This window comes from Plectropomus leopardus, chromosome 6 (assembly GCF_026936395.1).
Source record: "Plectropomus leopardus strain MGB_pleo_1.0 chromosome 6, ASM2693639v1, whole genome shotgun sequence".
Taxonomy (NCBI): Eukaryota; Metazoa; Chordata; class Actinopteri; order Perciformes; family Serranidae; genus Plectropomus; species Plectropomus leopardus.
Window position 1 is genome coordinate 37,817,430 of NC_142181.1, and position 13,112 is coordinate 37,830,541.

Sequence of the window (13,112 nt, forward strand, 5' to 3'; positions counted from 1 at the left end):
AAAAAAAAAAGCTCTTTGAACAAGGTCAAACGACTAGAGTAGTGTTTTAAAGGTGCAGGCTCATTTACCATTTCTGTTTGTCCATATGTATCAGTGGTTTATTGTAAGAATTAACATTTGTGTCTTCAGGTCTTCATATGTGTATCACTGTGTCTGTTAGTGGGTGTTAATATTCTGAGTACGTCATGTTGTGGGTTTTAGTATGTGTATATTGTCATGTGTGACTTTGAGGCTGTGACAGAGCTGAATACAAAGAAACAAAGAGACTGAGTGTGTGTGTAGTGTAGCTGTTGAGTGCTGTCACATCAGCTTCCTTGTTAAAGCTAATGAATTAGCACTAACAGATGCAGGAATGGGAGTCAGCTGCTTCTGGCTTGTTATCATGTCAGTCTGCCTGCCTAATGTAGCGTAAACCCCAACAGTTGTGTTCTCATTAATCAAAAGCATTTTTCTCTCATTGTTAAGATACATTTATGACAGGAAGAATCCACAGGTAATGTCACAAGTATGGAGGGTGTCAGTTGTGATCAACATTATCAACAGAATGGACCATGGCTCTGATGCTCAGGTCAAACCTTATACCACTTTAAAATGTTTAATGTAACAGAAGAAAAAAAATATTTTCTTGAAAGAGTAAGAACCCCCCCCCCCAAGTTGGTTAGTGAGGGGGTGGCGACAGGGGGTTCTGTTGGACATGAAAACAGCTCCCGTTACCAGGATCAGCCAATAGTAAAATTCAATTGCAATAGCGGGATCAACCTTTAAAGGACAGTCACTGTGCATATTTATAAATAACATGTAGAATTTTCACACTTTGCATTCAAATGTAGAGAGTTACACCTATATCAACTAACAACAATACTAAATACCCATATGTATAACTTTTCAACTGAAAAAAAAATGGTCTGGGGCTTAGTTACTCTTAAGTATCACTTTATAAAAGTGTTTTCCTCTTTGGAATAATTTCTTAATATTCATAGCAACATAAATGTCATCCAGAATTTGCAGCAGAGGCATCACAACAGTGGTGCATAATTACTGTGGAAGCTTCCATCTATCCGATCCACAATCTACACAGACAGATGGTGGTGTCTAGAATCTTCCAGAAACCTTTTACAAAACCAATATGACCTTTACATTGGGAGATATGTTATATGCAGAGTTGACATTCTGGTCCGAGGGCGGTGCTACAGGAAAGATGTTTGTCACTCAGTGTCTGTGTGTGAATATTATTGGCTTTTCTGCATTATAGATCTGCATATAATCTGAACATCTGGAAATTGAAAGGGCAAAGGTTGAAAAATCCATTAAGGCCTACCGCCAGGTTCACACTGGACACAGCAGTGCTCCAATATTTTGGTTATTGTGTAACTGGCCATCAGCTGGCCGTTCCCATCAGAAGCGTATTTCTCCTCGCCGGTCAGCAAGTGAATTAGCTCCCCTGCTCTTTTCTAATCACGTGGAGCTCTGTCTCTGTCTGTGTGTGCCCACTCTCCTCTCTTGCTCTCTGTCTCTGTCCAGACTTAACGGACAAACGTTTTTTCTGTGTTAATGTTTTTCTGTGTTCTGTGTTCTGTGTTAATCCTGTGTGTTAATTCTGTTTGTTAATTTGTACAGACGGTGAAAAATTATTTCCTCCATAGAGGACAACAAATAATTATTCTGAATCTATTGAAACATGGGATGCATATTGTATGATTTATTATAATCAAATCATTTATATCATTTATAATATATAATTGATAATAGTATGTTAATATGTTTTCCTGCCAGATTTGCTTGTAAAAAAATACACCAGACACTGAAATTATCGCCGCAAGCCTGCTGCGGTAGCGTGTCCATTGTGGACAGCCATTGTTTAACATGGATACCAAAAGGAGGTGGGTAGTGTTCCATGGCAAATGGGCATGCTTTTCAGTGCTTTTGCAACCAGTGTGAACCTAGTAGAACCCTTTTTGGGGCCCATAGCGAAATTTGTTCTGGGCCCCAGTGCTGGGGCCACGCCCCAAGACACTGCTTACTTTATTCAATGTGCATCCTTCATCAGTGCATCCTTTTCTTTTCGCTGGTACACTCCAAGTGTTACAATCTGTATATGTGTTGGAAGGGCACCAGACAGAGTACCATACCTCATTTTCAGATTCACATATGCCTAATGTCATTGGTCCCCTGACAGCAGAATTGATCAGTCTTAGTAATGCTTTTGATTGTATGATTTATTTTGCCTGCCCAGTGATTTCAGCAGATTACGATATAAGATTTCTTTAAACATTTCTTGGGAGAGCATTCCAATATTGCAAAAAGTATACATAGAGTAGAGTATAGAGTATACAGTTATGGCCTGTTGGATAAGAGATTTTATTGTGTCTGCTAACATTAGGTAACATTGTCAAAGAGTTTCTTTATTCCAGCACTTGGAACTTCTCCAGCTGCACCTGCAGAATCTTCAGTGTGGAAAGTGGAGTCAGTGATCAATAGCCAATATATTTTTGTGTTTTTAATGTGGTACATGAAACTAGGCCAGGCTACCATAACTATCCTCCAGGTCCTTTCGAGTCAGCTACACATCTCTGCACTCATCCCTCCATTCCTCTCATCCTCTCCATCTTTCTGTGTCTTCTCCATCCCTTCTGTCAAGGTTTTCAAATTGAAAGTTTAGTTTTTATCTTTTCTGAAGATGTTCTGACAGCTGAGAGGTTAGAGAAACCCTTTGCTGTCCCCAGAGGGGGAAAGCTAAGGCACTGGAAAGATGAAGAGTTCTCATAGCAATAAAAAAATGTGTAAAAAACAAGCTTTTAACTGCAGTCCATTTGGGACAAAAATACTGTATGTATCCTTTCATATAGAACTTTTTGGAAAGTGCACATGTTGGCTGTGAGCACTCATGATGCTCTTTATAGGATTAAAAATGCAAACTGCATCACTCTGAGAAGTGCTGGGTATTTTTACAACTGATTATTAAGACTGATCTTGTTGGATATTTTCCATTAGTGAAACAGGCTAAATAGGTGGAATTTAATTCTATATTCAGTGTTTTTTTAAAGCATTCTAGGCCTTTATTTCACTAGCAAGGACCACACCATCAACAAAATGTGTTTCACAATTGATTTGAAGAAAAAACATGACTTATATGAAAGGCTTGGACTGCTTCTAGCTTGTCCGCTTTGCTGAATACGTTGTGGGGAAGCCTCAAAAGGGGATCCGCCATAGCACCTGGGCACGATGAACCCTCCTCAGAAGCTTGTATAGAGAGGAGGAAGAAAGAGAATGAAGAATGGGATGGGAGGGACGAGCAAAGTCAATGAGAGCAGAACAGGAGGAGTGGGTTAAGCAGGTTTTTATGCAGGAAGTGACACAGTTAAGGTGAGATCCTGCTCCTGAAATTCTGCTGGATAGCTTCAATTTTTTGAAAAGATTTCTCTATGTGCTGAAGAACATTCATGTCTGATAGAAAATGTTTTTTTTTTTAATGTAAGGCACAGCATGATATGATATGAAAATCTTTCTTTGTTTGTTTGTCTTTATTTCCGCTGCTTGATGAAGTGGCAAAGTCAACAACTGTCTGTTTGTATCTCCGAACTCTTTTAACCATACAGCGTACAGCTCATTATCAGCCTCTCAGAAGTCAGAGTGATTGGCTCCATGCAGAGTGTGATCTTTGTGTCACAGCACTGTTAACCACCTCAAGGATTAGCTTATGCTGCAAGAGAACAAGATGGTGTGAAATATTATCCAACCTTGTAGAGAGAAAGTGTTTCCCTGATCTGAATGACCCAACCCATGACCCAGAAAAAGTATTGGCATTATATGTTTCTGCACCACGGAGACATTATACTTGTACATTATTATGTTGCAGATACATTGCAACAACGCTGTGGTTATGTTTAGACACAAAAACCACAGGCCTATGGTAGAGAAAAGGTCATGTTTTTGGCTTAAAGACAACCTGACACAAGCTCAACATTGTGTTTCTCTCTCTGGATCAGTCTGGACTCTCTGCTGTCTCAAACACTTTCAGTGAGCAGAGAACCTGATGTTAACAATACTCTACTAAACAATTACGCAGCCAGTCAGACAGTAACAGTAAATCTAAGTTACAGCCATTTGTATGAGATGTGTTCCTTGTTGATGACAGTCTCCTTGAGGTTTTTGCTATTCATTGACGTTGCCAGCATATTTCTGCATTTCTCAGTCCTCCATTAGCCAAACAGTGGCCAAACAACAATATACATTGTATTTGTACCAGGGAACATCTTCTTCATCACCAGCAGAGCCAGTTAAATCAAGCTTTGGCCGAATCCAGTCCAAAAAACAGCAAAAAAGTATTTAAAGTTCATCCTCTTGTTCTTGTTTAATTGTTATTGACTCTATTTCTGCAACAGATTCACTTATCGCTGTTTTTTTTTTCATTAGAGTTAGCACTTGTTGCTTCGGGGGCCACAAGCAGCGGCCTGCACATCATGTCATCAACTACAACTCACCCCCTGATTGGCTGCTTATGTTGTCAACTATGGTGCAGATCCCTGATTGGCCCAAATTGGCCCTGACAATTTTGTTTGGTGCCTAAAAAGCTGTTTGTAAAACACAACCAGTATTTTTGACAGAGAACTGTCCTGGCTGAAAATACAGTGGTCTCTGTCAAAAAACAAGGGCTTTTTGTTCCAGTATTCTCAAGGGGAATAGTCTGCAGCTTGGCAGACGTCTCACTTTGGTGTCATGCCATCCATCATCCCCTCTACCTCCAGGTAGCAGTCAGCTCATACACTACATCACTTTAGAAACATTGATATTATAAACATAAAGAAGCACAACTGGACTAAAACAGGCATGTTTAACGGCTTGCAGTCATAGAGAGGGGGAGGCGTAATATTGTTTAAATATGAGGATAATGATGCTTATTTCTGACAGTCTCTCTTTGAAGCCATCTGCAGTGTTTCACTTGGTTGTCCCAACTCCACACAGCCGGCCAATCATGGCATGAAGTGGGTGTGAAGGTCAGATTGTCATTTTCAGACTGCGGTCCCCAACTCCGCTCAAGGGCTGTCCCTAGCTTTTGGATTAAGAACAGCTTCCGCAATCCCTCCATTGCCATGAATAAACTGGGAGAAGGTGATATTAAGTGTTCCGTACTTGGGTCACTGGCAAACAGAGCGCCTGTCCTCTTTTCAGCCTGCTCAGAGGGTTATTTCCAGATTTGACTCACTATGTGAGTGTCCCTCAAAAAACAGTTCCGGTTGAACTCAACACTGGAAATGAGAGGCAAAAATAAGAAAGCAAAATAAATTGGTAGATTTCTTTTTCAGGAAGAATATATCTGTAAATCAGCTGAAAGTACTGCTGATAATGCAAATGAGGTGTGGTTTCCCTGATTTTTAAGGAGGTGGTTAAAAGAGAAATCCACCAGATTTTATGTGAATATTCAACCAGTGTTGATGTTAAATGTAGTCAGTTGCTTCAATAAGTTCCTCAGTGCATGCTGTACTGATAGAGAATCTGAGTTTTACAGTGTTTTCCTTCTTGCAAAGCCCTTATTGCAGTGCCTATATTCATTCAGTCATTTTCCGTTACCGCTTGTCCTCGCAAGGGTTGTGGGGGGGCTGGAGCCAATCCCAGCTGTCATTGGGTGGAAGGCGGGATACACCCTGGACAGGTCGCCAGACTATCACAGGGCCGACACATATAGACAGACAACCATACACGCTCACAGTCACACCTAAGGGCAATTGAGAGTCACCAATCAACCTGACCTGCATGTCTTTGGAATGTGGGAGGGAGCCAAAGACCCCGGAGAGAACCCACGCAGACACAGGGAGAACATGGAAACGCAGACACGGGGAGAACATGCAAACGCAGACACGGGGAGAACATGCAAACGCAGACACGGGGAGAACATGCAAACTCCACACAGAAGGGCCCCCACCCACGGACTGAACCCCACTCCAACCCGGGTTTGCTGTGAGGCAACAGTGCTAATCACGACACCACCGTGCCGCCCGCAGTGCCTATATTATCTATTTAGTTATTTAACCAGAAAAACCTCTTGAGACTAAAAAATCTCTTTTCTCAAGTGTGTCGTGGCCAGGACAGGCAGCAACCAAAGTTATAGACAGACAGCATGGATCAAAAATACAATAAACCATAAAATAAGACATTTAAAAGACCAGCTAAGATACTCCCTGACATTGGCACGTAGAAGATGACATACAAAAGGCCTGCAACAGAGCATTTAAACAGCTTCCAGGAACCAAAGAATGCAGCTTTAAGTCTTTCTGCAGAAGATTCCACTTATATAGAGCTGCACATATCAAAGCTCTTTTGGCAATAACAATGACAATGACAATAAGAACAAGTTATGTGAACAAAGAACATAGCCATTTTAAATTTACATGTACAAGTATGATCCTGATGCTCAACCACCCAATACTCCCCAAACCTGCCCAGCAGGTGGAGGTGGGCATCTCAAACACAGTTCTTACAAAAAGTAATGGCATCTGAAATAAATTACCTCTCTGTTCGACGACAACACTGGATGGAACAACATAAATTGAGTAACACTAGTTTTATCAGAGATGCACATGCCTTATAGTATAGTACCTGGAAGCTGTCAAACCATAGTATAACCATAATCTCACAAATCTGTCCAAGTGAGGGATGAAACTTTCATGTCAACTGTCTCTCATCTTAAAGACGGTTTTATGATAAACATGCAAATATATCAAATCTTGGATTGTTTATTGTAACAGACATAGACTCAGAAAGTATCCCAAACATAAATGTAGTTATCAGATATGACACTCACACATGTTTCAGTAACTCTTCCTTTTTTTCTCTTTTGTAAAAGCCGTCCTGACAGCAGTCAGGGCAGTAACAACATTACGTTATAACATTCAATATTTAATAATCAGTATGTATGATAACTCACTAATAGCTGTATCTGTGTCTCCTTCTCCTTCCTCCTCTCTCCTTCTCTCATTCCATGTAATTAGAACAAGCCATCGTGTCTGACATCCACAACTAATTACCATCTCATTTTGCTCATTTGGCTTACTGGCACCACAGTCAGTGTGTGTGTGTGTGTGTGTGTGTGTGTGTGTGTGTGTGTGTGTGTGTGTGTGTGTGTGTGTGTGTGTGTGTGTGTGTGTGTGTGTGTGTGTGTGTGTATTTAGACTCTTTTCTAATTGTTTTCTGCTGTTTTCTTTCTCAGGTCTGATCACCACAACTTCCAGGAAACTGGACCGTGAACAACAAACAGAACACGTGTTAGAGGTGAGAACCGCAGTCTGTGTGTGTGTGTGTGTGTGTGTGTGTGTGTGTGTGTGTGTGTGTGTATGTGTGTGTGTGCAACCATTTGTGTGTGCAGTAACGGGCATGACCATAGACTTTATAAGATAATGGATGCAGGAACTGTGATGTCACCCATAGGTATGTGGACTTCTGATTTAAAGCCTTTGCCTGAAAGATTCTCATTTTGTCCAGCTGCAAAATGTACTTTCAGGAAAAACTGAATATTCGAGTCCTTAGAGGGATTTTTTGTACAGCTAAAGGCTGAGCAAGACTTTTTTAGGTGACCAAAATGTTACAATTAACTTCCATGAACTGAAAATACATTGAAATAGCGACAGCTACACCTAACCTCTGTACGCTATGGTTACCTTACCAACATTGTTCGCAACTTGTCAACAGAAGGCACCCTCCTGTCACTCAGTCCAGCCACACCTTTAAATTATGCATAACTTTAAGCCTTAATTACCTTCAGATGGTTGGGTTACATAAAAATTCTCCCCTGCACAGTTGTCATGAATGTTGAAATTAGCTCTAGGGACCAAAACTGTTCTTTGTACCAGGTTGTAAACATGTTTATTTCTGCTGTAAAGTTGGTCATTTTTAACATGGAGGTCTGTGGGGATTAACTTGCTTTTGGAGCCAGCCTCAAGTGGCCTTTACAGGAACTGCCATTTTGGGCACTTGAGCTTCTGGGGTTGCTGCTTGGGCTTGACACACAGTTGGTGACAGAGGATGAAGAATGAAAACATGTGTTATGGGTAGCAGAAGGGAGTTTATGGGCACAGCTCTGAAGGGTTCCGCTTCTGTAGTATTATAAAGATAATTATTGAAAAAAATGGAATCATGAGCAGTGAGTAAGCTCTTACCACCCCTCCCCAAAGCAACTCATTGAAAAAGTGTTGTTTTGATATTATTGCCAAAAACATAATTCAAATGATAACCAGCCCCACTTGAATTGCTTGAGGTGCAATGATGACGCACTGAAGGCAAGGCTATTCATCAGGCACATTTCAGCAACAAGGCAATTCAGAGCGCAAAGTGCACACACTCCTTTCTTTGGAAATTAATGGAGCACGGCTGACAATGCCCAGTGTGTGCTAAGCCCATGAATTTGTGCACCAATCCAGAGGCTGACAGGATTTAGATGAGAACAAATCGGCTCTCCCATCTTCTCTACTCCTCTACACACACACACACACACACACACATACACACACACACACTGTGGACACAGCACAGTCCTCTCTACTCTTTGCTGTCCTCAGTGATGTTTGCATTAGCTTGGTAATAGAGCTAGTGTGAAGCTGCTGTGTGCATTGGTCTCGATTAGACAATAATGGAAACATGTCTACACTCTGCTCCACCCTGATTGCAGATAAACTGGGCTTCACATGATGCACAGAATTTAGTGTGTAAAGAGTAGGTGCCTGTTCTTTGTGTGCTCTGAGAGTGTGTGTGTGTTTGTTGGCTCTAAGAAAACACCATGTTGTATTTTGAATCTGTGTTTATCATCAATAAATATATTAAATTCTCAGAGAGTTTTCTCCAAGAAGTCAAGGATTTTTATAGTTTATAGATATGTTTTATGACCCTACTATAAAAGTAGGCTAGTGAAGTTTAAGCTTAAGTTAAGGCTTAAGTTTGGGTCCTATGCCAGTGTCTATCTCCTTCGAGGGACACCTTCCATTAAAGTGTGGTCCTCAGAGGACGACTGCTAGTCCAGGTAATCATAGAGTCATCACTAGCTCCCAGCTCTAGAGTCACTGAGTTAATCACTAGGACAGGGTACTGGAACAGCCAAAATAGTGGCACATGTGATGGCAGCACATGCAGATGCAGCAGCCTGTAGCTCCTCAAATCCTTGCCACTTTTTTGCGATATTTTGCTTTATTTGTCTGAAGCATGACTTTTCTACAATAGAGAAACACTTCTAAACTTTGGGAAAAGTTGTCTGGGGTTTGAACTGAATGCAGCAGACTGCGAGAGGATCCCCACCAATGGCATACGCCGAGCAGCCAGTCAGACCAGAAGGGAGAAACTGGACGAAGAGAAGAAGGACAGCCAGCATCAGGACGAGGCTGACCCGACTTGGATCGAGAGCTGCTCCTCTACAATGCCGTCTTCTGGCTAATGTCCGGTCGCAAAGGAATAAGGTGGATGAGATGTGATTAGGCTCACTCAGCAATTGGAAATCAGAAACTGCTGTGCGCACAGACACGTGATTGACCCCTGGCATCCCAAATGAAGCTGTTGCACTGGATGGACTGACCTTGTGGGAGCCATAAAGACACAAGACTCTGATGCAATTTCAAAATAATGCACTGCAGGAATTAAATGATGCCATCAGCAGCAACATGCCCAAGCAACGGGATGGAATTTCCATAGTAGCTGCTGATTTTAATGAACTCAACCTTCAATTTCAAAGATCTAGCAGATTCAAGGAATAATGTAATGTAAAATGTAAAATGTAATGTAAAAAATGACTAATAAAGCTACCTAAGTTTCTCTTAATGACATTTCACATTCACCCTTTGGGTTGACATCAGTTTCCTTGTGCTGCATTCAGATGCCTATCACAATCATTTAAACCTTTGAAATGTGAGCAGCTTGGTTTTTAAACTAATTGGTTGAAACATAGGGAAAAAGGCAATGAGCAACCTCACATGAAATGTCCCGCAAATTAAAAAAATAAAAATAAAAATAGTGGAAGGTGACAAGATGATGATGAAAATTGGCTTTAAATAATAATTTGGAAATATCAGATAACTAGGATAAAATATCAAGTACACTGTGTTTATAATTACTTTTATTACTTATTTAAAATGAGGTAACAGAAAAAATATTTATTTATTTATTCATTTTTATTTGATTTTATTCCTGTCTTTGAATTTTCTTTTTTTTTCTAATTTCAGGTCATTCCTTTATAACATTTTACTAATTTCTTGCAAATTTTAGGGTAATTTCTTGTAAAGTTGCTCATTACCTTACAATGTTTTTGAAAGAAGTCAAATCAATTTGCTAATGTTTCAAAGGGTTAAAACATGATTGACAATTTGCGCCAGGGTAATGGTAAACGCTAACCTCCATTTCTGTGGGTTTATTGTTGTGTCAGTCTGTGTAGTGACATATTAAGCAGCGATTAATGACCTCCTAAAGAACCTCACCTGGGGCCAGATGCATAAAACACTGTGGATTCACAAATAAAACTATGTGTACACACGCTGTGCATATTCTTGATTCTGTTACAGTCTAAGAACCGGAGGCAATGGGAGGACCCAGGAGCGAACACACAGACATAATGAATGGATGAAAAATGGGTTTTATGGTTGTAGGTGGAGAGGAATGGGAATAAGGGGAAGGGGGATTCCAGAAGCTGAGCCGGTGAGGGAGGTTGGTGAGGCTGGTGAGGCTGGTAAGGCCGGAGGATGGTGGAGTCCAGAGTGGTGGGGAAAGCGAATGGCTGAATGCTGAGGTGAGAGGCTGGGCCGAGGGACGCTGGAGCTCACTGGAGAAGGCACTGGACACGAAAGTCCTTACTTCCAGAAGAAACAACAAAGTTTGTAAATTAGAGTCACAAAAAGTGAAGCGGCCGATGTAGCCACGAGTTAGGCTGAACAATCCGGCACCGAAGTAGAGTGGAGCTGGAGAATGTATGCTGGGGTTGATTGCAGATGAGATGCAGGTGAGGAGGTGCGCTGAGTCCCAAGAATTCCACCCAAAAACAAAAACCATCCAAAAACCAAAACCACCACAGATTCTGTGTTATAAATTTTGATTACCGTGGTGCTTGACATTCATGTACAGCCTCATTTCCTCCTCCTCTGTTGGCGATCAATGGTTTTAGAAAGGCCCTTAAACATTTGTTTGCATATCAATACCTGTGCCCTTCCACCACTAATTAGACCTGTCAGTAAGAAATACAACATAGAAGGTGCTGTTTCAGCATTTGTGTTGCTGAGGTGAGGTTTTCCAACAGCTCCAGAGAAGCAGTCTTTATGTACGGCTGTGGATATTTTTAGCGTCCTTATCACTAATTCATCAAATTTCTGAAAACCATCATCAGGGTAAAAATCTCATTATTATTATTATCAAACATCAGCACACATGTTGAAACCAACTTTACAAAGCACTTCACAAAATGACATATAACCATCTATAGGGAGATAATTGTATATAAGAATACTAATGAATTCATGGCTAATACATCATTTGGAGTTAACTTTATAAATGTGCCTTAGATTGAAATTTTACATTGTGAACAATGTAACACTGTGCAGCCTGCAAAAATATAATTCTATCAGTTAAACAACCTTAAAACAATGTGATCTGTCTCTCAGCTTATATTTGATGTCCTCCTTATCTTTTCACTTATCAAGAATGTGTAAGGTAACACATTCTCACGCACATATTAATTTATGAATATCAATTTATTGTGGGAAAAGGCAGTTTTTGTGCATACATAGTCTTTATGCAACCTGCACCTTACTCTCTTTTTGCCACACATAATGAGCTAACTGGTACGCAAACTCACCACTGAACAAGTGGCCATCATTTAAAAGCTTGTAAAAAACAAAAAGACCAAGTGTGTTCTCTAAATCTGGTAAGATTGCCCACAATATTCTTCATCACCACACGAGAAGAGCCTGGGTCTGTCATATCATCACTGGTTGCTATGCCTTCTTTAACACTTACACGTTTATAGTCGAACAGCTACATGTGTTATATTAAACCTGAAAAAAGGAACAAAAGTTGTAAAAGAATAATTTTGTGTCAATCAAAACATCACTTAACTTTGTGGTCTTTTAAGCACTAAAAAACTGTTTGAGTCTTCAAGGACAGGGTGAGCAGCTATGTAATGGAACATTGATTTTCTCTGTCAGCTGACACATGACTACATTTAAGAATGGATTTCATGCCTTTTTTTCCACTTAGAGCACACTTAATAGACTTCACTCTGTGTCTGGATGTTGAAAGTGTTGCCATCGATTATCTGTGTTGAGTTTAATTTATTAATCAAATGACATTTTTTTTAACGTTTTTTTTTTTTTCTCAGTCTCTAAAGTTGTTTTTTTTAAGGAGCTGACAGACCAAAAGATATTTTACAGAGTAAAGGACATAACTTTTATTTTTTTAATTTATTTAATGTGTCAAAGGTAGACAAGCATAAGGACCACCAAAGTGCACACACATACACACACACACAAATAAATACACATCTCTAGTGCTGAGACCTCCTAAAGCACCATGAATATCCTACTCTTTCCTCCTGCTCCTGTTCTTTCCTCCTCCTTTTCCTCCCCTGGCCAGCAAGCTAGCGCACCTGTTTAGGGATATCTCTTTCTTCACAATCGCTGCAGTTCCTCATGTCTGGCATTTTGTAAAATGACAGATGGTATTCTTAAATGAAGCCAGCCATGAGAACAGGGGAAATGAACTTCTGCTGTGTCTTGACTCAATGACAAGCTGAAAAGTGATTGCACTTGGAGCAAAATTAATATGAATTTAGGACAAAGAAGAAAAGCATGCTTTTCATTGGCTCTCATTGGCAAGCTTCATCTTTCTCTGATCCCCTTCTTTATCATTTCAGAAGTACAGAAGCAGCTACAGAGTTAGCTGTCCAAACATAGGAAGCCTGATTATTCTTTCATATTTTCTTTGCTTTATAATTTCCGTTCCATCATATTAGTCAGAGAAAAGCTGAAAATAGAATTAACACAGACAGCTTTTTGGTCCAACAAATGTGTCCCTCTGTGAGGCATTTTCATTTAGGGTGCCTGCTGTGCAAAATGCAATTAGAGCACGTTTTCTGTGTATGTATTTGTATTGAA

General features: G+C 40.3%; 1 protein-coding gene across 8 annotated transcripts in view; it reads left to right on the plus strand.

The window, feature by feature from the left end:
• The window catches only part of LOC121942862 (protocadherin Fat 3-like), a 297,480-nt gene that overhangs the window by 170,096 nt on the left and 114,272 nt on the right, over nucleotides 1-13,112 (plus strand). For all 8 annotated transcript variants that reach the window (XM_088079386.1, XM_088079389.1, XM_088079392.1 and 5 more), the window contains one exon: nucleotides 7,205-7,266. In XM_088079386.1, the coding sequence (XP_087935512.1) occupies nucleotides 7,205-7,266 (62 nt within the window). The remainder of the gene's footprint in view (nucleotides 1-7,204; nucleotides 7,267-13,112) is intronic.